This window comes from Schistosoma haematobium, chromosome 1 (assembly GCF_000699445.3).
Source record: "Schistosoma haematobium chromosome 1, whole genome shotgun sequence".
NCBI classification, from domain to species: Eukaryota; Metazoa; Platyhelminthes; class Trematoda; order Strigeidida; family Schistosomatidae; genus Schistosoma; species Schistosoma haematobium.
In genome coordinates this window covers 74,166,105-74,193,961 of record NC_067196.1, presented here as the reverse complement: position 1 = coordinate 74,193,961, position 27,857 = coordinate 74,166,105, and the positions used below count along the sequence as shown (strand labels likewise).

The window sequence follows — 27,857 nt, the reverse complement described above, 5'->3', positions numbered from 1 at the left end:
CTTTGAATATCTGATTTTCAAGTCTTGATAGCATATCATTTCAAATCTTCTACATATTTAGCATCATTCTATCTTATTATAGAATACTATTTTAACGGATAAAGTTAACTTTAAATGCGATTGTACGGCATAAGCATATGGAATCGTCAAAAAGAAAATTCAATTCTCTAAATCGCCTTCATTTTTCTCCCATGATACCGTGTGCCTCTTTTCTTATTCCATAACTTTTGTTTAGATAGAATTTACACATTTGTTGTTTTTTCACTGGTTCGCAATTGATTGGTCACTGTGTATTAACCAATTTTATATGTGTCAAGTCCTTAATGTTGATTGAAGTCTATTGATCAATTTACACTGTGGTCACTAGTCTATGTGACTTGACATCGCGCGCACTATGTGTAGCTGTAAGGTGGTGATTGATCGATTAAATTCATTCAGCAGCAAATAGGACTTGATATACACGACATTAGTCACTGAGTAGTTACCAATCAATTGTAAACACGTCCTAGTTTTATAGAAGTTCGGTCGCAGTCCGGATAACCCACTAGTTAGGTCCTTGACTGTGAATCTGTGTGACACATGGATGAACACTCCAGGGAACATCAGCTACCTCAAGATTACAGGTATATCTTGCTAACAAGTCCATAACAACACGAAACCTAGGTTCAAAGTATCCTGTCGACTAACTTCAACCACCACCTTACAGTTTTATTATAGTGGATAAGGGTTTATATTTTCGTGCGGTTTCACTTTACATAAATTCCATCACGTGGGTTAGATGCTTTGGATGCATCCATTAATCATTACTTGTCTTGCACATTTAAATACTCTGTAATAAGTAATCATCTGTCACCTGCATAGCTCTTGACAAGACATGATGAGTGTTAAACGGTTATTTTATTTTTATCCGTTTGGGGATTTCGTCAACCTATTAATCATATATAGTTGATGGCAGTTCCCGGCCAAGGTAAAACTTAAAGAACATGAATCACTCAATCATTCGGAAGTTCATTTTTATTACTATATCGGAGTTACTTTGAAAGTGTAAATGAACTATTGTATGTCATTTGTTACTATAAGCAAGAATATCAATAATGAAAGTCTAATGCCTGTGTTTTCAGACATTTTTGAAAAGGATAATCGTCAGTAAGCAAAATGACCGACTAGATGATAAAATCATTTCAGTGAGCCAATGCTACAGATGTTTTTGATAGTCTTCAAGTACTTTTGTCTGTTAAATGAAAACATATACAGTTTTATACAGTTGTTAACAATTTGTTGTGTCACAGAATTTCTATTAAAACCGACTCTTGTCTAGTTCATTGACCTCTATATTTTTAGTTCATTCTAATTCTATAACCAGCACATTATGAAAGATAACTTAAATCTAAGATGAACACTGTACATTGCACGTCACACATTAAAATTATTTTAATGTTATTTCGAAACTTTCGTCAACACTGAGAAGACTTGACCCGCAGGTTGATTTGACACTGTTATATCACGACAATAACGATTAAGGTATTGGGGTTTCTGATTGGCCCACGCTAAAGTCTATTAATGGATAATTGAGGTCTCTTCTAATACTATAAAACAAATAAGAACTTGAATAGACCCTACGTAACTTGCACAACACTTCTACATTAATAATCTACACCGCTAATAAAGAGATGGCATTTTCTGGATAACTTTATATTCCATATAGAAGTCAAAAACTTGAAAAAGAATAATTCTGATTTTCATGGTAACGAACAATGACCATGATGGATGTAACAGATATAACAAACTAAAAGCGATAGTAATCAATTACATAACAGGAAATGTTACTGCAGTAATACGGATTAGTATTATATCATCGTAGTCATTCTTTGATGAAAGAAATGACGTGTAACAATGAAAAAAGTGGATAAATTAATTTCTCATCTCAGCAGATACTAAGAGTGAAGCAAAATATATCTTAAAATATATAGTATTTAAATTTTTAATAAAAGAATGAAACAATTCCTAATTAGTTCAGAATCTTTAAATTTATAGAAATATTTTAAGTGAACACTGCTTGTGTTTTCATTATGCTTATAAATGTATAAAAATATGCATATATGTTTTTTTATTCCTTTCAAGCATATTCGATTGAAATTATCAACACCTGATTCACCTTCAGCATTAACATCTTTAATCAGTTTAGATTCTTATACAGGGCATATTATATCACGTGAATTGAATAGTCTTCTGTTAGATCAATCTATTAAACTAGCTATACTGAATGATATACGTCGTGAGTTAAGTCGTCCAAAATATCGTCCAGATTTTTTCTACGCTGGTAATAAACATAAACTTCCCTTGTATCATGTGCCTGAATATACAACATCTAAACAATTACCATGTGATGTAAGTTTACATACATACTTCTTTCGAAACATAAATAATAAATGCTAATATTATTTTATGAATGCACTCTCACTTTTCTCCTTTAAAAAAACCTATGTGATTTTATTGGTCTTTTCGATTTTATCAAATTTTTTCATATAGTTTCTTTCTTTAAAAAACAATAGAGTGAACCAAAGTTCTGTTATAATTCACACGTATGCTGATGGAAATGTTAGAGAGAGAGAAAGGAGTTACACAAACTCTTTCTAAACTATTGATTTAGGTTATACAGAAGTAGTTTGTAATAAAACTTTGATTGGCCCGAATTTCTTAAAATATTGCAAAATTTATTTCATATTACACTCGTATATAGTTTTAATATTTGTCTATTTATTATTATGTAACCATAAAAACCAACCACTTGAATAGTATGATGTTTTTCTTTTTAAACATTGAGTACTTGTATGAGAAGTTTCTAATAAGTAGTATTAAACGGTTATAAATTACTTAAGATAAAAATCTTCAGAATATCCTGTTTCTTTATTTGTATTTATATACACCAACCGGTTAGTTATATCTTTTTAATACGGTAATATATCCAGTTAATAATTGCAAAGGATGAGTATGAGAATTCATCCTGGTTGCCATTGTTTAACAGTCCTAAATACAATACATTTTAATAAAATAGAGTTATTTATATTAGTGATCATCTTACATCTTATACCGAATAGTTGAGCACGAGCATCGCAACTATTACTAACTATCACCGGGTGATCATTTTATGTCCGGAGTATGAATGTTCATATAGGCTTAGTCGTAATAATGGCAACATAATACTATCGTATCTCGAGATTTTTGACAACAGCCGAAATGACTGAGTTTTGAATATGACCTTTAAACGCCCTATTACAACAGTTGATTTTTTTGGGATATATATATATATATATATAATATCCAATTAAAAATTTATACATTTAGTCTTTGTTTCATATGACCTATATTAATGGCAATTTTAAACCAATGAAAAATAGGCTTTATCCAGAACAATTCATATGACTTGTTTTTTGTTTTTTACTACATTCATATACACACAAACTTATTTCATCAAAATTAACAATATTTTGTCGAAATTTTGTTCACGATACATGAATTTGTTATCTTCACGTTTATTTTTCTAACGACAGACGACAATCAATTAGTTATGTTCGCTTAACTAAGAGATTATGACACAGAAGTCTGTGAATTCCAGACAATGTTTATTATTGTACTTGGCGAACAACATTTTTCTACTTAGAAAACTAGCTTGTATCGTTCTCCCTCATGCTTCTTCCGGTACAGAAAAATACTGTAATTCTCAAATCTCTCATTTCAGGTCATAATACTGCTCACTGTGCTGATGTGATGTCGCAACTTGGCCCTATAGATATTTGTGCCAGATTCTAAGTTGCTTGTAATTGACAGGCTGACTTATGACAATAAAGATAGCTTAACAAGTTAATTTGTGACCCGAATATTCTAATTGTCATTACACTGGTAAATGGTGCGAAATAAGTCGACTTGGTTGTTGTTTAGGTTCACTGTATATTATCTCATTTCTGTGTATTACTTCAGGAATTTCAGTAAAGATGTATCCACTTATTTTCAAGGTAATATATGTAGACTGTGAATATATAACTGAACTTGCCTCAACAGTTTGACTACAGTCGTCATTCATTAAATTCCTGTTTACTCATAAAACTGAATATCTGAGAACTTATTTTTTATTTTCGAGGCTATTTTTATTTCAAATTTCACTTGAAACGGATGTAATAACTTTAATTGAACTCAATTTTACATGAAGTATGGTCGATAAAATGATGTTTACCTTATAACAAGAGATACTTGAAGGTTGTTGTATCAATATCTTATATACAGAAATTATTGAATGAGAACTTATCCTTATGGGGAATTTTTAACCTTTTGTTAAATGATTTATACCACTGTAACACTTTAATTTAAAAAAAACGGTAAATTAGAACATTGAAACAAGTTCCTAATTATATGTTCAGCGAATAAATTGATCGATCTTGAAAGAGGAGTAGGAGTAACATAAAGACTTTGAAGTGAAGTGAACGATGAAGTAGATTTTGTTATTTGTTTGATAAGATATTCGTAAGCTACTAGTATTTGACCACAGATGCCTTAGAAATATTGCTGGCGTCTGCTGGGATCACCGGGTAAGTAATAGTGAGATTAGACACAGGGTATTAGGGAATGATGGTAAATCAGTCGATGAGGTTGTGAATCTTCATCGACTGAGATGGTTGGGCCACGTGTTACGTATGCCTGAACACCGATTACCACGACGTGCAATGCTGACTGGTGCTGGAGATGGTTGGAAGAACGTTAGGGGCGGCCAAACCAAAACGTGGCATCAGTGCTTGAAGTCACTAACTTGCAGTCTGAGCCATGTTGGTAGATGCAGACTACTTGGTTAGGGTCCGCGTGACTATCGTAACCAATGGTTGGAGACTCTTGGTGACATGGCTCAGAATCGATCACAATGGCGTCGTTGTATACAATCTTTGTCTTCCCTTCGCTTCATATCTTTCTTTCTACGAACTAATTCTTCCTTCATGTACTATATCCTCATTGTAATCCTTCTTTTATATATTACTACCTCTGAATTAACTACTTTTATGAATTCGGTGTCCATCTTGTTGTGTTAATGAGGTATGGCAACTTGGACCGATGCATATATGTGCCTGGTCCTACGTTGTAGCTGACTGACTAACTGACTCCTTGAAAGAATCTTCATCACTAGCACTAAACAGAACAACGGTCTACAAAAAATGTTTTGCTGTTTGATTAATAAACACCAAATATTAACATAAATAACACTAAATATAATATAAAAGATATGATGTCGAATTGTATTTGATTAATATGCTAATACATAAGATTGTTTACCACTTGTCAAGTTTTATGCGGTTTCTTATACTATAATTCTTGTTTTTTGTATTTTTTGTTATCAAGCTTAATAGACATGAAAATTTGTCTCACAATAAAATTAGTAGTCTTGCTTTTTGTATCCACTGTCTCGTTTTTTTTTACCAACCTGCTAACTATATATGATTTGTTCTTTTGTCTAATCTATTGATCCTTTCTTTTTTTCGATATAGGCAAATTATGCTTTAAAAGAGTTGACAATTCAATCACATAATCCCACTGTAAATCAATGTCCAAATCTATTCGAAGGTGTTATTCCTGTAGAGAATATCATGTTAACTCGAAACAAATCACTTATACCTGATAATCAAAATTTTGACGCACTCATTCATTCATCAAAACAAAATAAGAGTATTTCTAATCTTCAAAAATTTATTACTTCACCAAAAATCAATGAATTATTCTCCTATCTTGCAGATATGTTAGATAATCAAATACTTAAAAGTTTTACATTTATTATTATTTCAATCGCCTGTTTTGTAAATATGTTGGGTAAGAGTGAATTTCAAATTTTCCGGTTTCTTTTTTAAAATAAACAGTGATAGAGTTAATATTTTTTAATTGGTTACTGATAAGTATATAGCAGTTAATTTCAAGTGTACTTAGTTTTTCGAATTGATTGTAATGAATAACAAGAACGTTCTGGGTCCTGTGATTAAGTTTCTGTTTCTTCTGAAACAGTAATGTATAAAATACTGAAGTTATTTAATTATATTTTATCCTCTTGTCAACTTGAGTCAGTATAGTCATTTAAGGAAAATCCTTATGAAGATTTGGTTCTAGTTAATTATCAAAGTTCGTTGAATGTATCATATATGTTTTTTTTTAATGTCGAATTTCTAGAAGAAATATCATCCGATATCATGATTATGAGTTAGGTTTCATTTATTAATTAACTATCCATTAATTGAATATTAGAATTTATTGTGAATTTATATAGTAGAAATAATTTTAATGCCTTCGTCTCCGTTAGAATAAGATAATATTTGTGATAGTTACTATAGGAATAACTTAATTGTATGTGATGAATACCTCTTTTCAATGTAAATAAATTACATTTATTTCTATTCTCCTGCATACTAGTTATATTTATCAAGTGTTCATTTATTCTAGCAAGAGAATACTAACTAATAATCATATTTTTTCATCCAGATATTTATCTATGTAGTGTTAAAGATATTACTTCATCATAAGAAAATTGATTAATAACTGTAAAATATGCGACTGATCTTGTAATCTCTTTTTTGATAGAAGAATACCCCTAAACAATTAAAAAGAGGATGATTGAAATGAGTCCAATGGTTGTAAAAAATCTTTACTAACTATATACCTCTAGATTCGGTGCTCTTAAGCACAATTTTTCTGTACCATCCAATATGCAAACTTCACTTTTGATATTGTCAACAAATGTACTGCATTTGGATCATAAATAGAAAAGTACAAAGTATGACACTTCTTGATAAAATCCATTATTCTCTTTTAGTTGGATGGATTTGTCTGAGACAGGTAAAAATCAGCGATAAACCCAGTTTCTGAACTTGCTTTTAATCGCTGGTCAACATCTAATAATGCAACTCAGTAAATGAGTACAGATTTAAGTATAGGTCTTTAGTCTACAATTCCTACTTGAGTAGCGGAGATGTTATTAGGCTATTGAAGTTGCGATCAGCATAAGGTAGTACTAATGTTTCAATTAGTGACTAGACATTGAATACTTTAACCAATGAATCACTAATCTAACCATATCCTAGAAAATCCTGTGTAGTTGCATATCTTGTTTTATTCATTTATTAATAAATTGAAATGCCATATTTACTATCTGAAGGATCGATTTCCTTGCTAGTTTAACGAGTCAGTCAGTTTGACGTCCATGGCTACAATTTACATATTTAAATGAAGTTACATTTTTTTAATATCCCAACTTTTTTCCTCATACTATTTTCTTTCCTATTCCTTCCTCCTCGTTACAGTTTTTTTAGTTCCATTTCACTACCTTCCACTTTTATTGGATTACGGTGGTCTTGAATGTTATTTTAATTCATTTTGGTGTCCGAATGGATTGACCGATGAAATTAAATATAATAGAACATCTGGTCAATTTGACCAATCAACTGTTAAATATATCAACGCTTTAAAGAGAAACTATGCATTTCCTAGTTCAGAATCCCTTTTTTTAACGATCGGTTGTGCTAGTATTCTTGGTCGTTTATTTGCAGGTGAATCATATACTTTTTTGATTGCAAATGTATTTGATTGTTTTAAACACTGATAAATTCATTTAATAATATTAATATTAAAATGTGAAACGTTACATAATAGCGGGGGTCGTTTAATTCCATATACCTTAGGAGTTTCATTCACCATCATAGATTAGACGCTAATAATGTCCTAAAATATTTACAAAACTTATTTTTTTATACCATCAGTGATTCAGGCAAGATATTAATCAAACTGTTCAATTTTTATCAGTGGTTCATTCGGAATTTTCGAGTGAGTAGAAAAGAAATTGACTTGCCAAGAGTAAGCTAAAATTAGTTTGTGTTACAAATTTCTTTTATCTTTCATTTGGACAACAATAAAAGCAGGTCGGACAACAGATAGGGCTGGCTATGTCTTTGGAAAGTCTTAATATCGACGTTTGTCGTCTATCTAAGACCCGTATTCAAGACCCTGGTGAAGTACTACAAATTCGCTCTTCATCTGTCACTTCGAAAAGCTTGTTTTACGTGCGCTTATCCGGAGACCCTGTGGCGTCTTCGTTTGGTCTTACTGGCGTTGGTGTCGCACTGAGGGCTAGAGCTGAGGCAACACTAATCGATTGGATCCCCATTAACATTCGGTTATGTGCTGTTAGATTAGAGAGTTCCATCAAAGTGAGAAGAATTCGACGTGAGAAACGATGTCTTTTCGTCATCTCCGCCTATGCCCCGACAGATTGCAGCCCGGATGCAATCAAGAATGAGTTGTACCACCGGTTAACTGCTCTTCTCTAGAAAATGCGTTCGACAGATATTGTAGTACTAGCCGGAGACTTCAATGCTCAGGTCGGGCGTCTAGGCACAGAAGAGAGTCGTCTAGGTGGTCGATGGGGAATTGTTGGTCGCAGGACAGATACCGCTTTCCGTTTCCCCCATTATTATTATTACACTAGCTTACACTAGTTTGTTCGTTATTGTTCTCTTTTTACGCTCCTTATCTTCGTTTTTCCTCTTCGAATTCTCATTGTTTTGGGTGGTGCATATATATTAGGTGCCCTCTTGTTCCAACATTTATGTGTTCAAATAAATAATAATAAAAGCAATATAGAAAGAAGCTTCAAATTTTCCACTTCTCTATGTTATGGAGCACATTTCTGATCCTCTTAAGTCTAAGTTTATTAAATTTTTGTGTGTAATTATTACATCTGTTTAGTTCTATTCATTATTGATTAATTGTGTTTATTTGTTTGGAAAAAAGGACGGTTTAGATTTAATAGTAACAATTCTCTAGATGATTTTCAGAAGTTAAATTAATTCAAATGATTTCTTTTGATTTTGCATCAACTTCTAAGGATAGGATAACGGTAAAATCTGTGTAGTTTCTTTCCATGTGTGTAATGAGTGAACTAGAAGTAAATGGTATTATATAATTAGGTGACACATTTATTAACTGAACTCATAAGAAACAATGTTTACGTTTTACTCTAATGAAAAACAATGACTAAAGTTAATACCAAGGTATTCTGGCGACTGAGATTAGCTGAGTAACCGTTGGTAGTTAAATTTTAATCATTATGTTTCAGGTTCAAGCCTTCATTTGTTACCTAACAGTCCTGATTCGTTATCACTTAATTATTCATTAGAAAAATATTTTTATAAATATACTTTCCCCTCATCTTCGTCAAAATATTAGATACATATTATTTTACCCATAACTATTTATTCCTCATTAATCTATTATTATTTTTTTATTCATTCACATAAACCTGTTTTTCATATCCTTATACTATTTTATGATAACTGATGATTCTTCCTTATTTGTTATCTGTATATCTTTTATCAGATGAATTTTTATCATACCCAACTGCTCCATGTTTTTTTCATACTTAAAAGTATCTTTTTTGTCATAAGTATATTTTGTTTACATTGGTTTGAGATGAAGTATGCATAAATTATCGTACACAAGCTTTCAAAATATGCATTTTCACTAATCAATACTTAGGGGACGATTTTCTGTACAACATCATTAGTGTTTATTACAATTTAGTTTTCTTCTTTTTGTTTTTCCATATTGAGCTACATTTCAAGCGTAAAATTGGATTTAGTTTCAAGTTATGGATCAGTTTATTATAATTTCTCCTATGCATGAAGCATAAATTATTTTCAAGATTTGGCGTGGTGTATTGAAGGAAAAATAACTTGTCATTATATTGCTAACAGGTGTGCTGGTTAATTCTTGTAAACTACACTTATACACAGAGATGTCTTTTTATTACTGATATAAAAAAATGTTCTGTAAATTAATATTCAAACTGGTTTCTTTGTCTTAGACTAATTGATTCTCTCAATACACCAAACAATTATTAATTGTAATTAAATACTAGGCAAATCCATTTCATTTTCACTATCAAGATTAGTGTTGACTGGCAAACTTTTACATTATGCATTCTTCGAAAATATTTTGTAGTTGTCATTAAATAGACAGCTATTCTTTAACATACCGGTTATAATATAATATCATTTTCGTAAAATATTTTCAAAGGATCTATGGTGGTTGTGCAATAACTAGACTGAGTTGATTGACCTAGATAAGTACTCACGAGAACTCTGTTTGATATCAAACGATAGAAATTACTGTTACTAATTTAGATGGTTATATTAATATAAAAGTTCCATATGATATGGTCTTAAGTTGCTTTTCGAATAATGAAGTTTTAATTCTGACTGTTACTAATAACGTTGGAAAGTGATCATCCAATGTCTTGAGTCCACTCAAATCGGAAAATGCAGGGGATTGAATTCTTACCTAGTAGTTATTTAACTCCATGATCTCAGATGGAACTGACGATTCTGTATTAGATCTGATGTTATGTAGTCGGTCGATACTGCTGAGGAGTTCCAAATAACGATCGAATACTTTTTGGTTCTCAATAGTTCTGCAGTTGATCTTAGCCTGTATCAAAAACCCTCAAATTATGAAAATTTCTATAATCGAAGGTTACTGGCCTGATGAAACTGAAAACAAACAAATAATTAATAAAACCTTACTACTTAATATGACCTTATAATACATACTTTCATATTGCTATTTGATGAATAAAGTTTTAGGGAATGCAAGAGGTAATTTCTTTTCTAATTGGTTTATTTCTGTTGAATTTATTTGAGCCTTAATTTTAGTAGATTAATAATTATTTTGTATTTTTCCGTATACAGGATTGTATATTGAAAAAGGTTTGAATACAAATCGAAAATTTTTGTGTCGGTTTCCTCTAATGGTAGATCCTATGCTCCTGAACAATTTCGCTTTAATTGTTTGTGGACTTTCAGTTATCTCATTTCCATTAGCAATTCATGGTATTCTGTTGACAAAATATTCGGACCAGTCTTCGTCTGAACGCCTTATGCAAGCATGGTCCTTAAAGTTTCGGCGTCATTTGTTATATCTCGGTAGTATAGTGTATGGTTTAACTAATAGTAAGTTATATTGTTGTATCATTGTTTGATTACAATCGACTAACCAAAAAAATTTTATTTATGTAATTGTCTTTTTCATAAATTCATCTCATCATAGTGGAAAAATTAGTTCAAATGAATATTTAGGTTTTCGGGCTATTCCTACCATTAATTACACAATTATTTCTACCTAAAACATCCGAAAGTCATTTAAAACCTAACTTCTTTTAGCTCATTATGTTTACTGGATAATAGTTTCATATTTTGTAATTGGTCGTTGTTCCACTTACCATTTTTGAACCAAACTAATACTTACGCCTATTACCCCTTATGGAGGAGCATAGGCCACCCACCAACATTCCCCATCCAACTTTGTCCTGGTCAATCCTTTCCAGATGTTCCCAGTTGCTATTCATCCTTTTCATGTCTGCTTCCAATTCCAGACACAATGTGTTTCTTGGCCATCCTCTTTTCCGTTTCCATTCAGAATTCCACGTTGGGGGCTTGCCTCATGATGCAGTCTGGTGATTTCCTCAATGCGTTTCCTTTCCACCTCCAGCATCTTTTCCTAGTTTACTCTTAATCTGGAAGCTGATTTTTTCATCCCACAGCAGACTGTTGCTGATGGTATCTGGTCAACGGACATCGAGTATCTTGTGTAAATAACTGTTTATAAATACTTTTACCTTTTGATGACGGTTGTGTTAGTTCTCCATGTCTCGACTCCATACAATAGAACTGTCTTGACTTTTGTATTTAAGATTGTGATTTGGATGTTACCTGACAGTTGTTTTGAGTCCCATATGTTCTTCAATTGTAGAAATGCTACCCTTGTTACCATTGTCAATCCGTGCCTTCACATCTGCATCAAATCTTCCTTGTTCATCAAGGATGCTGACCAGGTACGTGAACGTTTCCATCTGTTCCAGAGCTTCTCCATCAGGTGTGATTGACTTGGTTTTCTCCGTGTTGTATTTGAGGATCTTGGTTTTTCCCTTGTGAATGTTGAGCCATACTGATGCAGAGGCTGTTGCTACACTCGGCCTGTAGTTCTAAGGTTACTGCCGGTCCCAAGCCCAAGTAAAGAATGAAGGTTGGGTATGGGTTCAGCAATCCCATCTTGTAGGAAACAACCTTGCTAAGAAATCGCTAACTAGAATAAACAATTTATGCTATTTAAACTCTGTCTTAGGAGTTGAAGGATTTCCATCCGGAAGAATTATGACACTATGATAAACGATATTTTTCAGAACTCACGAGGCGGATGGCTTTTCTAACGACCAGAGTAACAATTAATATAGGTACCAAACGTTATATAAATATGATAAGATGTTGGATAAAGTAACGTCTTTTTGTCAATAATTTTGGATAGATTTTGATGCGTAAATGTTCCTTATGCTAAGTATCAAATTAACTCGTTGGTGTACTTCATTTTCATTTTGGTGTTAGGACTTAATTCACTTCTAATCAATAGCATATTTTCATTTTTCAAAGCTGTAATCAATTCTGTGAGTCTTAGAAAAATGGTCTGTCTTATTAATATCAACGTTAGATTTCTCATTATATATAAAAGTGACTGTTTGCTAATTTGTTTGTTGCTCAAGATCCTCCGAGTATTATTTGCAAACGTCTGCAAAAGTCAGAACAGATCTGAAAAACATTTCTTCCAGTCAACATCTAATAGAAAAATCCTTGAAACTTCTGGGAAACCAAAGGATAGCATGTCCCACTCTGATTAAATAATTACCTATTGTGTTATTAAATTTAGTTCACTTGCTGATATGATAAGCTCAGACAGTTGAGATTTACTTGTTCATCAATTTTGTTGTTGTAGAGATCGTCTGATATGCATTATTTTCATGACTAAACTTTGTTATAATTTGATCACCACTGAGAAACATTTCTGACGCTACATCATCCATCTGGCTCTGTCATGTTTGTTTTGTATTATTTGCCATTTTTGATCTATATTTTTCAGCCATATCAATTTCTTTACGAAGTGTTATTCTTGTTGAGTTATTTGGTCTTCATCGTCTGACAAATGCATTTGGATATTTACTTATTTTCCAAGGCCTTGGTGTAATTTGTGGACCTCCATTATTCGGTAAATAATGTTCTTATCTTCCTATTGTCTTTCATGTTTATTAAAAGCAGATGTACGGTTTATGCTCATTTATATCATAACAAAGTAAATGATTAAAATATAATTTGGTTCATTCTAATGGAATAGTTTTTAACATATGTGAAAAATAGTTGTGAAAATCAGTTGTGTTTGTCGTTGAATGGTTAGCAAGAATTAGGTAACAGTCTCACAATTATTCCTTTCTCTTACTTATATATGGAACTAAATTCCAATACATTTACGTTGGGTGATCTTCCAACTAAACTTTTTTTACTTTAATGGTTATCGACGGCAATGCTGAACGACCTATAAAACTTTTCTGTAAAAAAAACATTGTTTAATTTACATAAATAAATGTTGAAGCCTATAGTCATTTTCTTTGTCTTAGTGTGGATTTCGAGGAATTGAATGTACTGGTATTTTTCTCTATCGACTTAATTATCACTAGCTTTCTCATGGTGTAGTATACTAAAAGAAACATATTTTTATTACATGTGAATAATCACTTTTTCCTTATGAAACCTTAAAGATCGAACGCTACGAATGTTATTTAATATCGTCTTGTGAAATGTTATACATAATATTATGACAAATCACTTAATGAGTTAGTGAATTTTCATCAACTGACATGATTGTGCATGTATAGCATACGTTCGACCACCTCCTACTTTGACGGGCGATGTTATTTGATTTAGGAGTAGTAGGCTGAGAGGAAACTAGGGGCGAACAAACCAAGGCTAGGTATCAGTCCATTCAGTCACTGATAGTTTTACTTTATCATGTAAGTAGATGTAAACTACCAGGTTGGGGTCCGTATGATTGTCGTAATTTCGCTCAGAATCTAGCGTAGTAGTGTACATGGATACACTCCTTATCTTTCCTTAGATCTTTTGAATTTTAGAAAATATCATACTTTTTGTTCCATGAATTAACTACTTGAACCATATTGTCGGTGCCTATTGTTTTCAATTATCACTGATACTGGTACTACTTCTACTGCGTGATGATTTCATTTCGCCAATGTGGTGTGAGTAATTGAAGTGACTCATGTATGTTCAAAGTTCTACGTTGTATATGATTGACTGAGTACATGATTAATTGGTTTAGTTATTATTTTCTCTTCGCGATAGAACCACATTTACAGATAGTTTCTTTTCTCAAACATTCTTAAAATATTTCCATGATATGAATACCGTTTTCAATCAGTGTCCCATAATTAACTAAAGGGCTTTGCGGATATTACTGAATTTTTGTAGGCAACATCATCAACTGATCTTAGTTAGACAACCACCGAAACTTATATATGGTGTGCGACTATTCCTCACTAATGGAATCAGAAGATTGTTGAGCAATATCGCGAATTAATTAGAGCAAGAAATGTGCAGTATGGGATTGTAACTTACCTGTCTGAAGGTTGGATACACTACCGGTTAGACTTCCGGTGCGAGTGATAGATGTGTGTTGCTAAAGAGTCGCGTGCTAGAATGGGATAGATAGATATCCAGTACTTTTTCCTTCTCAATGGGTATATCAATAGTGTCTCGTCACCCCTACTATATTTACATACACTCGATTTTCTGTAAACTGTATGATACTAATTCATTTCTTGTTATATCCCGTATTCTAAAATCTATTCCTAGTGTCTTCTCATATTTTTGAAAGAATTTTTCAAAAACAACATATTTTCTACTGTGTATATATTACTTTACACTACTACCTTGATTGCAATGATGTATGTTTAACAGATCATTTCTATGCGTATCAGTTCATCAGTAATTTCTTGAGATAGGAAAATAACCTCGATTACTACCACTATTATTTTCACAATATTTAACTGTCATCTAAACGAGCGACCACTTAAAATACCAGAATAATGGATCTATCTACTTCGACTGCGGGACAGTAAATGGTTAAAGGATACTTATCTTCCAGTCAGTTTGTTGATGGAACCTTTCTCCTATCATAAATGTAGCGCTGATTAACATCACTAGTCACCATCTCATAATGAACCGTATGATGCAAAACTGACTGCATAAACTCATCTGTTCTTGATAAATGAGTTACATCATATATTTAACTTATCTACTTCAATTCGACCATTCAGATAATAATATTATTATTTATTGTCACACATGAAATTTCACCTGATTAACATACTCTAACTGTCGATACACATTTGAATGTCTAGACATTATGACCTTTTATGTGAATATGTTTACTAGTTGATAAAATTAATCATAAAAACAAAGGGGTTACAATATAAGTATATTCATAAACATACATGTTGTTTACAAGTGATCTATCTAAAAATAAACATTTATTTGGTAATTTTGACTAAGTTCATTAAAAAGAATTTCGTATCAACAAGTTTATGGTTTGTTAATCTTCGTCGAGATTTTATTCACTAATGATTTTTTTTAAATACGGAATTTTTCGTTATTATTCTAATAGGTTGTTATAACAAAACGAATATTTCGGAAAGTTGGAACTTTCGGAACTATTTTTCGAATTACTATCATCTGTATTTTTGTTGTATAGTTAATAGATAATTGTATTGTAAAATCTCTATATATTTCAGCAAACCGATCAAATATCGTTAGATGATTTACTGTACTCTAGTTATTGTTAATTAATAGTGTACTGCTTGCTACATTCTCTACCATTTATGGTATGATCGTTTAAAGTATGAATTCCTATTTGATGTACTGTATAGCCAGTCATTTTATGTATAATATCGTATGCGTTTTGAGTCATGATTGGATTGAGTACAATAAAAAATTAATCTGGCACTTATCTGCGTTTTCTGATTGGCTCCTGGGTTGAAAGGAGCTCGATGGCCCATAGACGTTAAGGTCTTACGTGTTATTCATTGGCCAATGGGTCAAATGGTACTGTAAGTGTTACCGGTCCTTCTGGCTATATAGGTGAACTAACTGATGGTCGGAATCATGATATCAATCAACGATTCGAAGCCATGACAGCTGTTTCGTCTTTTTATCAACTTTAATTATCCGACTAGGTGTTATTTTTTGAAGTGCTAAACTTGTTGTTTATTAACTTTTTCTCATTTGACCCACGTTATAATACCCTATGACTGTGTAGACCTATTATTATGCATTTTGTTTTATTGAATGTAGCGTAAACAAAACATCATGTCGTTTATTCTGTTGTATTGTGTACTTCTAAATGTATTTAAGAAATTAACATAATATTTTATCAGACGGTGTAATCGAGTATTTTCAATAAAAAAGTGCATTCCTACAATTTATTGAATCGATATTTCGTCTATAGGAGGTATTTCTGTCAATCGAATGTATGAAAACTATATTCATGATAATAAGGTTTTAATCGGTTATCATCTAGTAATTAGTCATTTATCAAGTACTGATATTGCAAGTTATGGACGTGTGAATAAAATTGACGCAGTTATTTTCATTATAGAGTACATTTTATACAATGAACATGTTTTTTTTAATGGAACAATTTCCTATTCATAATCATCAACAAACGTGGACAACAAGACTCAAATTAGAGAAAATACGGATAAATAGTTGTAAAATTTCGTTTCAGACATCCATTACATGTTGAATGTGATATTTTTCTAAAACATTTTCCTTCCTAATTAATTTTATACTGTATCACACCTATAATTCATTATCAATTATTTTAGATAATAAATCGCAGCCATCTTACCCGTCCTAATTATTTTCTTTTGTCCTTCTTTTCTTTTCTGTTTTTATACCCAGGTCTTTTTTCGGACCAAGCCTGTCACGGATGTTTAGATAGTCGTCCATTTTGTGAATCTATTCCAATACAGTTTACATCAACCGGTCATAAAGAATGTACAATGCATTTAATATTATCTTTTTATGTTTGTGCAGGATTACTCATTTTGTCAAGTATCTTATTTATGCCACTGCGTTGGTTAGCCCAACATGATCCATATCGTAATGCACATATGTTACAGTCATCAATAAATATTTCAAGTAATGCACCTCAATTAGATGAAGATATTTCATTTTCACTTGGATTAGGTCAAGGTGAAGTATATGATCCTCAAGAAACACAGACTACGCATGTACTGGTAAAGTTTATATTGTTAATACTTTGAAGTGTTGTCTATCTCCATGTTTAAAACTATTGGGTGAATCCTCTCTAAACGAAATTCACTTAAAATTGTTGTCTTTGTCAAATATTATATATTAGCTTTTAGTTATTCCAGTTGTCAATACCATTTATTTTCCAGTCACATGAAATTAGGTATAAAGTATAACTTGAAATCTATATTTTTTTATTCGTCACATTTCTACTACTTATCAGCTGACTATAAGTCACTTAACGTAGTTTTCGTGTCAAGTACTAAACAATGAATAAGATTTTGAAATGCTGTTAGTAAAAAGTGTGTATATAAAGCTTATAACCTTTTGTTAAATGACTAGTATCCAATTTAACTTAATCGAATGATGCAGGTCGTAAAGTTATTTTATTTTTTCAGTCTGTCTTCGACATGTTTTGACGATTTTATTTTATCCTTGTTTTTTTTTTACATCCGTCTCGTATCATTCCATAGAAATAAGAATTAGAAATGAATATTCTTTTTTTTTCAAAGCAAAAGGTATTTACAATCAACCTTTATTTCATATTGTGCTTAGTTTTAATGGCCAACGACGCATATATTTATATATCATGCGTTAAAATAAAAAGTGATTTGTAACATATGACGACAGACTGTTGACTTGTATTACTGGCAAATGTTTGCCAGCTGATTATACAGTGACATTTACACACATTATTATTATTATTATTATTATTATGCTTATAAGCATAAATGTGATTTGACCTATGACAGAAAATCACATTTTTCTATTTCCTCAATGTACAATCAAATGACTCCAAGGTATCTGTTCTCTTAATCGATTTCACTGTGAATGTTTTATTTTATTTTTTTGAACCGATATACATTTATGATTAGAACAAATTATTAAAACTAATGATTAAGAAAAAATAGGTCAATTGTTTTTGGTAAATTTTTATATACAAATAAAAACCTTTTTTAAATGTTAGAACTGAGCATTTTATCATGATTTCATCATGTTTTATATTGTTATGATTTATCTTCAATATGGTTTATAGACAAATAAACTTGATACATTAAAAATAAACAAGCAAAGTATATCATGAACATGCTTATTGAAATTCTAATTATTTGTGTTATAATACTGGTCAAGTTTTGTGTATCTCTAATAAATGCTGTCATCAAATAGAGTAAAATCCTTTTATTGTGTGTGTGTGTATTTAACTTTTTTTTATAGAAAGTTAGACAAACTACTAAGTTAGTACATAATAAAAAAGTTGTAACATAAAAAAAAATTAAAGAACAAATGGAATGCAAGTGGATAGTAAATCGAGCTGCTTCAGGAAGATATAAATATTTTATTACATCATGGTAACTAAGGCATAAGTAACAGAAAAATAAGAATATCACATCAATTTACTGTCTTTGATTTCAAATCATATATGATAGAGTTTTAATCTAGTATAAAGATGCACCAATATTTATTAATTGAATGTAATTTTGATCTATTCACCGTAAAGAGAACTCTTTGCTGTACCAATATTCCCTACTTTAAGCTCAGTAATAATATGTATGATTGGAACGGATTAGAATTAAAATAAAGCCAGAACAAACATAGATGCAAAATAATATGAATTCATGATATTTTTTAGTTTCTCATCAGCTGCTTACAACCAAATATGTATTAAAATTTTACATTGAAGTAAGATATAGTGTGAAACAATTGACATAGATGAATGAAAATAATTAGAATGACAAAGGTTATTATGAACTCTATACATATGCGTAGGAACAAGTCGTAGGTCATTTGGTGTTGGAATTAAAAAAAACATAATGGGTGGGCGATACATTAATTGAGGTTCAGAGACAGATAAGATAAATTGTGTGATAATTTTAGAGGTTGAGAAAGGTTTATATAAGATTCCTGTAATTAAAAACTGATAAGATGGATTACGTAGTAATTGAACAGGATTTGAAGAGTGAACAGAATTGAATGAATGGAAATGTTCAAGTGGTTTTAATGTACATAAAATAAAACTTCGGTAAGGGAAGACCATATAACAAGATGAACACTAACAAAATTAAGATAATGACATGAATGATATGCTAGGGTGGTAATAGGTTGGTTACTATCTCCTTTTGGTTACATAAATCAGTCTAGAGTTTCTTTTTATTATGGCCATTACTTCAGTAAACTTTAACAACCAGATCTTCAAACCATTTGTGCTTTCTGAATCTTCTAAACTTACAGACGGATTAGTTAATGTGCTTAATTTCTTTGTCTTATTCTACTCAGAAAAACTGTCAATTCTACTGTTTTTTTATTTAAACAATTTTTTGAGGATCGTTCATCAATTATTATTCATTGCTGAGAGAAACATATCAGTCGATTATCATATGGTGAATAATCTTATTTAGTACACCGATCAGCATTCCATTAATCTCTATTTACAGAACCAAAGATAAACTCATAACATAACAGATTCTAAATTATCTATATGATGACATACTAATTGCGCTTTGTAGTAGATGCTTGCTTTAGGAAAATATTTTTTTCGGATATATTCACATTGTTTTATCATTTACTAGTAAAAAATGTGAAAATGTTTTTTTTTCGTTTTTATACCTCTAGTATGATGAAAATGAACCGAGTGTAAAAACTCATTAAAGAACCAGTGGACATTATACCCACCTATATATATATATATATATATATACTGGTTAGATATACTTCCATTATTTTTATCAATGTATTCTTTCTCCTCCATCCTACTCTTTGTCATATTTTTTCCACTATGTCATATGTATTTATCTGTATAACTGTGTCTTTATTCTAAATGATAAATGAGCATTTTAACGGTAATGTTTCACGAATTCACATTTCTACTATTATTTTGTACTTTTATTGATCTTACAGTCAGTTATTTAGCATTTCTTCAAACCATTTATATCTTTACATTTTATAACATACAAATCTTCCTAGAGGTAGATGGTGTTCATTCATTGTTGTCTTCATCCATACCAGCGTCATTTACCAGTATTATTATTATTATTATTATTATTATTATTGTAAGATGTCGGTAACACTTGAATGTTTTCTACTAGTTTCCTTTCACATGAGTCTCGACAATCTTTTAAATTATCATACGTACTTACGAGCTACATTTTATCGATTTTCAGCAAATTAACGTTAATAATGATAATGTTAACACGTATCGTTATCACTATTATTATTACAATAATCAACAAACTGTATGTACACATGTCAATCATGTTTTTTTCCTATATATAAATATTATTTTTCTTTTCTCTCATATAAATGAATTGTTCATGAACTGGTTTCGTGTTCTTTGTTTTATTAAATTCATATCTATATATCAATAGGTCGGCATTTCATTGTTGTAATTATTCACTTATACATATTCCTATGCTTTTAATTTTTAACACAGTTGTAAATTGATTGAGCTATTCTTTTTGCCTCCTTTCTTTGATTTGTTTTCTTCCTTCCTTTTTTTCAGGATCCTTCCTGGAACTTTAAAATTACTTCATATTAGTCTTTGGTTCATTTTAACCATTGTTATTATTGTTATCATCATTGATATCAAAGTTTATTCATCATATATCTAATAATATATATCATTGTCAATGATAGTGTTGCACTTGTGTTTTTTATCTGTCATAATTAAAAATGACATCGTAAATATCGTTACAGGAGAAAAAAAAAAGCAATCATACTAATGACAGCCATTTCACAAACATACAATAGAAATATCACAAACCCGGTCACTATGCCGTCAGTTCGTCTATAGAACTCACTGTTAAATTGGACATTCAGAGTGCATCGAGGATATTCTTTCAAATAGTGTTTTGGGATACGGATATCGAGTTTGTTGTCTTCAATTTGATTACACAGTAGAAGGGGTGTTTTCATCGGAGGTACATTTATATGAAGAGATGCAATATCTAGTGAGGTCATCATTTCCAGTTATGTTTGATATTGAATCAAAGAAATCTAACGAATAAGCAGTTGTGTATCTATTGAGTTGTTCTCTGACGTCGTGGAATTTCAGCTAGCTATTTGGTGATAGTATGATATGGCGGGTAATTCATATGTAGAATAGTACGAAGAGGCGGAATCCTTCTTATGTATTGTAGATCATCAACGTAGATGATCTATGTCGATTGATTGAGTTAGGCGGGAATGGTTTGACCTGCCAGCTAACGTCCAAGTCACGCATCACAATGAAAACCTATTGTGGATTACCCTTTCGTCGTGTCCAGGTACTAGGGCTTCTTTGATGATCGTACAACGCAAACGACGTTATTACAGAAATAATATCAGCAAGAGTATGTACAAGAAGCAGTGCTATGGTGTGTGCTACTGATGTCGACAGATATAAGTGAAATGTATCACCAATCGAAGGTGGAATGCATGACGGCAGAAGGTTGAGAAGATCGGAGGGAAGGAAGCGAGAACAGGGATTAATTAGTATGGGAACGAAGGAACAATAAAGTCTGCGACAATTATTGGACATTTCTCAAATACAGCATTTACTAAGAGATTCTGTAATTAGATACATCTGTTTGTCCCCACTTGTGTCCTGGTTCACTGCAGTGCGACCACTTCTGCACGGGCCAGTACATGGCATGTGATTAGCTGGTGCACGTTAGTTATCTTCAACCTTGTCGCGTATTTGTGAACTGCTCGACACTCAGTGACCCGACTACCGAATGAGTGTCTGGGGCTCAGTGACACTTCTTTGGCCTTACAGTACTTTAGAGAGTCCATACAATCGTGGGTCAATGGATCTAGTTGGTCGAAGTCTTTGATTCCCTTAAGAATTTCACTTAGTTTTTGCTTATTTTGGTCCGTAGTATTATTTTGGACTTTTCCTCTAAGGAATGCGTCTGTCAACTGTCCTCCATGCGCTTTTAATCTAAAAAAACCAAATAAATATTATTAGAAGGGGTTTTGTGGAGATTTTATATATATATATATATATATATATATATATATATATATATATATATATATATATATATATATATATATATATATATATATATATAACTATCACGTAACTGTATTATATCTATATTCATATTCCTTTTGCTATAAGCTTCCATTTGACATATTAACGACTACTATACGATTTGTTAGTATATAGTTATTACCAATCTATTTGTTACAGCCTCTTACACTCTCAGCTACTTTTTGCTTGGTCTTGTTTAATTATCATTTTCTGTTTTATAGTTTGATGCGATCTAATTTACTCGTATATGAACTGAGTATATCCGAAATACATGGTTCATACAATGGAAGCTGAGATTGTATTCTGAACTCAAACAGACAAGTCTAGGCAAGAAGAACCAATAAGGACTCAGAATTGACTCTAGTCTGTTAATATTTCAAAATTTTGGGATTGAGATAAGAATCTATCTTTAGAGATACTGCCTACTAGTTAGTAGTATGAATAATCAAGCTAAATACTTCAAAATATATCGATTCAAAAGAAAATATTCTGTCAGAAAAAAATAAATGCTAGTTTGTAAGAAGTCCAAGTAGTCAAATATTCTAATCATAAATGTTTCATACGTTACGTTGGCATGCTGAACATGACATTAGAAAAGAACATTTGTATGCTATGTATAATATCCTAATTGATTTAATAAGCATGATTCGTTTTAGTCTCCAATCAGCTATCATACATTATTCAAAGAAGTAATTAGTTAAACTAATGTATCTGGATTTCACAACGACAATGAACGGTATCCGCGGCTATGAGTAATAAATAAATATGGAGCTTGGTAGATTTTATCTTCAAATATCTGATAATAGTAAAGTAAGATTGACCTTATTGTTTACGTATTCTGTTTATTTTCCAATGATTCTGTTCATTACATAAAGGAAAATAAAAATTTGTTAATCTCTTATTTCTTACTGTCTGAATTTTTATCTCAACGTCTTTCGTCTCAACGGATGTTTCTAATTTAAATATTTGTCAATAATTACCTTCCATTTTACTCATTTAATTTTTTTTAGCAATGATTTTTACGAAGTGTGGTATATTAGGGCTTTAGTCAGCTAAGTTATAGTCTATGTAGTTCCCAGTTTGTTTTAAAGTTTGACTGACTGATAATTATTTGTTTCAGTGTCTTGTAATCTTAGTCTTAAAAACCAATAGTCTAAAGTAGTCTAGTATTTAAATTTAGTTTAGTTGGAGTTTTTTTCTCTGAGTTCGATGGTTTGGCCGTGGAGTTCTCATTGTTCTTCTGAATCACATCATCAAGAGAAACTTCAGTTAGAAGTGAAGTGTTCGAATTTCTTCGCATATGACATACAGCTTGTCCTATAGACTTTGATCTTGATTGCTCATTGTTGACCTTTAATCGCAAGACACGAATATTGTCTTCAACTAAATATTGATGCTACTGTAAACTGTCTAAACTAAACTATAAGAACTGTGTACAAATGCGACGGCGTGATGAAATACATAACGGATGCCAGAAAATGTCAAACTCCGAATGATGAGGTACCCATAAATCAACTAAAATTTTGACCCCCTATCAGAAAGCGAAATGTATCTGGCACATTATAATCGCAAAATCACATCTGTGACTGAAAATCAGAATATATCAAGCTCAAATATTCGAGATTGACAAATATTAATTAAGGGTTACATCCGGAATACGAGCAAGAACAACAAGACATTAGTAAGTAGAAAAACTGAATGAAGAAGTGAAGAACAAATTCTGTTACACGCAAAATATCAGCTTGGTAAATGCAGTCGATCGTGTAAGTTATCAGTTCAAGCTAATGTAAGTGGCTTGTTATAACAAACAAGGCTTTGAAATATGTGAGTAGATGTTGAACTACTTACCATTATTAAGTAGTACGATTTATACATAAAAAGAAGCGTCCAATTAACATTTAGGTCGCCAAATGACTTAATGAGTGTACTTTTTCCAGTGAAAGTAAATGCTTTGTTTCTCAGTAATTCAAGGAAGTAATTACAAAGCATCATGCCCAGAGAACAAAACTCCACCTAAATTAATAATGATCAAGTGATATTTAATTCCATTTCACCTTTGATATTTCATCATTTGATTATCATCCGTAAGATTAATCACGTGTTCGCGTAGACAGATAGGCAGTTTTTATCTTGACGCTTTGTGATGTATTAACATTGAAATATGTGTAGTAGCATCTTAAGGTTTAGAAAACCCATATAAAGAAAGTTGAAGAGTTTAAATTACACATTGGTTGGTTATCTCTTGTTTAATTTATGACTAATAGTGATTACTCAGGTACAATGGAATGAGATGAATTGTAAAGAAGGAGTAGGAAAAGTGTCATTTAAAACATTGATAATTAAAAATGTGACCATTTTTTAATGTCTCGTCATCTTTAGCAGTCATAGTATTAAAAGAACTTTTTAAAAATCTTTTTACATCAACTCCGAAAATACCTTGATACCTTTTAGATTAAAAATTAAATATGAAATATACAATCGATGCAAAATGAAGCCACACAGTACAGTTAATGGTCATTGGTTTTATCGAAATAAGAAACACAATATAAAAGCTTTCTACACCACTAGACGGACAAGCATAAGTTGAACTGCCTGAAACTAATTTTTCACTTGATGTCATTAGATGAATGTTTCTACCACTCAATAAACATTCATTTACAATCATTCACAGTGTAACATGTCTAATGTCGCTTGTTACGGTTAACGTAACACAGTTATGTACGTAAATTACCTTATGCTTATCTCATAACACTGGTATATATTTCAAATTGACAGGTATAGATTTATTACATAGATCATCCACTAAGCAAAGTCTATTTTACTATCGATTTCAAATGAAAATGTTATTTTACAACCAATTATTATAAGTATATAGCTACTTATTATTAGATATCAAATAGGTCCTACCTTTCAATCTTTAAAAAAAATAGTTATGTTTCACTATTTTTCCTATTAAAATCTAAGATTAAATGTAAAAAAGGAAAACAATAGACATAACTCTGTATTCATCTTAAAGAATCTATTGAAGTATTTCATGAGACACTTTTCGTTGGTAACAGTGAAATAAAGCTAAAAAAATTTTTGTGTTTTATGTAGTTTTCTAAGAAGTTATTATAGTCACATATAAAGCATATTATAGATTAATCTTCAAAATAGAACAAAACCAACAAAGACACTCATCTATTTCTATTGTATATACATATAAATTCTATTTTTATTCAGTTGATATTAAGATTTTTCAAAACAAAACGGAAATATATATTTTGTTCAATGTTATATAATAAGTTAAATAGTAACAAAATAAAAATTTAAATCAATGTTTACCTTCTTCCTCTCCCCCTTCCCTCTTTCCCCCCCCCTCCATATCAATTTATATAGTTGAAATAGTAAATAAGGTAATGCATAGTATTTTAAATATTATCTTTTAATTGATCAATAAAATTTTTTCTTTAATGTAATACCATTTTAAGAAGGTAATCAATTCACTATTTTTAACTTGGATATTTATTTATTTTGATATGTGCATAGAAAAAGAAAAAAAGAAACTAATGTAAGTTTTATCACATTAGAAAATTGTAAAATACTCATTATTATGATTATCATACATTAATCATAACATAATTCATTTTATCATTTCTATAGGGTTAATTATCATTATTTTAAACTGGTATCATGGAATTCAATAAAGTCTTAAAGTTGAAAATTATGATAATGTGATTATATTCTACATAGTAAACTAATAATCTTGTGAAACTGTGAATTGGATGATTTACATATTGGTTAGTTTTACTATTCATATAGTTTTTAATAACAATAATATATGTTCATAGTAATAAGATTCTTTGAAATATGAATATAGGTTCTTATGATGTTTGAATGAACTAATGATTCCTTTGTACTTTTTGAATGCTTGATTTCGAATTCCAAATATAGTACATTCGTTCGTACTTGATCCGATTACGTTATTTCTGGGATTCTTAGTTCATACTATAATTCAAATACTTTTAATTATCACAGTTCTGTAGTGATTTTGATATGTGTTAGCAGCTAAGTTCAAACATTCTTACTAAGATAAGTATTTATTTAAACGAGTGAATGTGTTAATAATTTACAAATAATAGCCAATTAAGTAAGCTTTTATGTTTTTTGCCTTTGGATTTGGATTTATAATTGTACATACCTGGGTGACCTGCTTGAATATCTGGACTACCTGTTCCTGTCATCTAGATATTTCAACAACTTATATGTTTCTTTGCTTGTTTTAACAGGTCATTATATCAGTTAATTGCATGACATTTCGCTGCACAACTTATAAACATTTACAATCGGAGGCATCATGTTGGCAAGGAATATGCATTGAAAAGAATGAATATTATTCAGATTTCGACTTCTGTAATACTAATATTTAACTGGCAATCACTCAATATTTATCGTCAATTTTGATCAAGAAATAAGTAATGGAAACTCGCTTAAATACTTTATCTGAGAATTCTATATCGTACCAAAAGTCTAATATTGAATAAAGCTAACAATAGCATTACTACTACTACTACTACTACTACTACTACTACTACTACTACTACTACTACTACTACTACTACTACTACTACTACTACTACTACTACTACTACTACTACTACTACTACTACTACTACTACTACTACTACTACTACTACTACTACTACTACTACTACTACTACTACTACTACTACTACTACTACTACTACTACTACTACTACTACTACTACTACTACTACTACTACTACTACTACTACTACTACTACTACTACTACTACTACTACTACTACTACTACTACTCTACTACTACTACTCTACTCTACTACTACTACTCTACTACTACTACTACTACTACTACTACTACTACTACTACTACTACTACTACTACTACTACTACTACTACTACTACTACTACTACTACTACTACTACTACTACTACTACTACTACTACTACTACTACTACTACTACTACTACTACTACTACTACTACTACTACTACTACTACTACTACTACTACTACTACTACTACTACTACTACTACTACTACTACTACTACTACTACTACTACTACTACTACTACTACTACTACTACTACTACTACTACTACTACTACTACTACTACTACTACTACTACTACTACTACTACTACTACTACTACTACTACTACTACTACTACTACTACTACTACTACTACTACTACTACTACTACTACTACTACTACTACTACTACTACTACTACTACTACTACTACTACTACTACTACTACTACTACTACTACTACTACTACTACTACTACTACTACTACTACTACTACTACTACTACTACTACTACTACTACTACTACTACTACTACTACTACTACTACTACTACTACTACTACTACTACTACTACTACTACTACTACTACTACTACTACTACTACTACTACTACTACTACTACTACTACTACTACTACTACTACTACTACTACTACTACTACTACTACTACTACTACTACTACTACTACTACTACTACTACTACTACTACTACTACTACTACTACTACTACTACTACTACTACTACTACTACTACTACTACTACTACTACTACTACTACTACTACT

General features: G+C 31.1%; 1 protein-coding gene across 1 annotated transcript in view; it reads left to right on the top strand.

Annotated features, from left to right (window-relative positions):
- The window catches only part of MS3_00002098 (uncharacterized protein), a 41,904-nt gene extending 21,052 nt beyond the window's left edge, over nt 1–20,852 (top strand). The window contains exons 9-15 of the mRNA XM_012939789.3: nt 2,122–2,388; nt 5,529–5,847; nt 7,326–7,571; nt 10,767–11,027; nt 12,985–13,110; nt 16,875–17,212; nt 19,836–20,852. Of these exons, the coding sequence (XP_012795243.1) occupies nt 2,122–2,388; nt 5,529–5,847; nt 7,326–7,571; nt 10,767–11,027; nt 12,985–13,110; nt 16,875–17,212; nt 19,836–19,871 (1,593 nt within the window). The 3' untranslated portion in view covers nt 19,872–20,852. The remainder of the gene's footprint in view (nt 1–2,121; nt 2,389–5,528; nt 5,848–7,325; nt 7,572–10,766; nt 11,028–12,984; nt 13,111–16,874; nt 17,213–19,835) is intronic.
- The last annotated feature ends 7,005 nt before the right edge of the window (nt 20,853–27,857 follow it).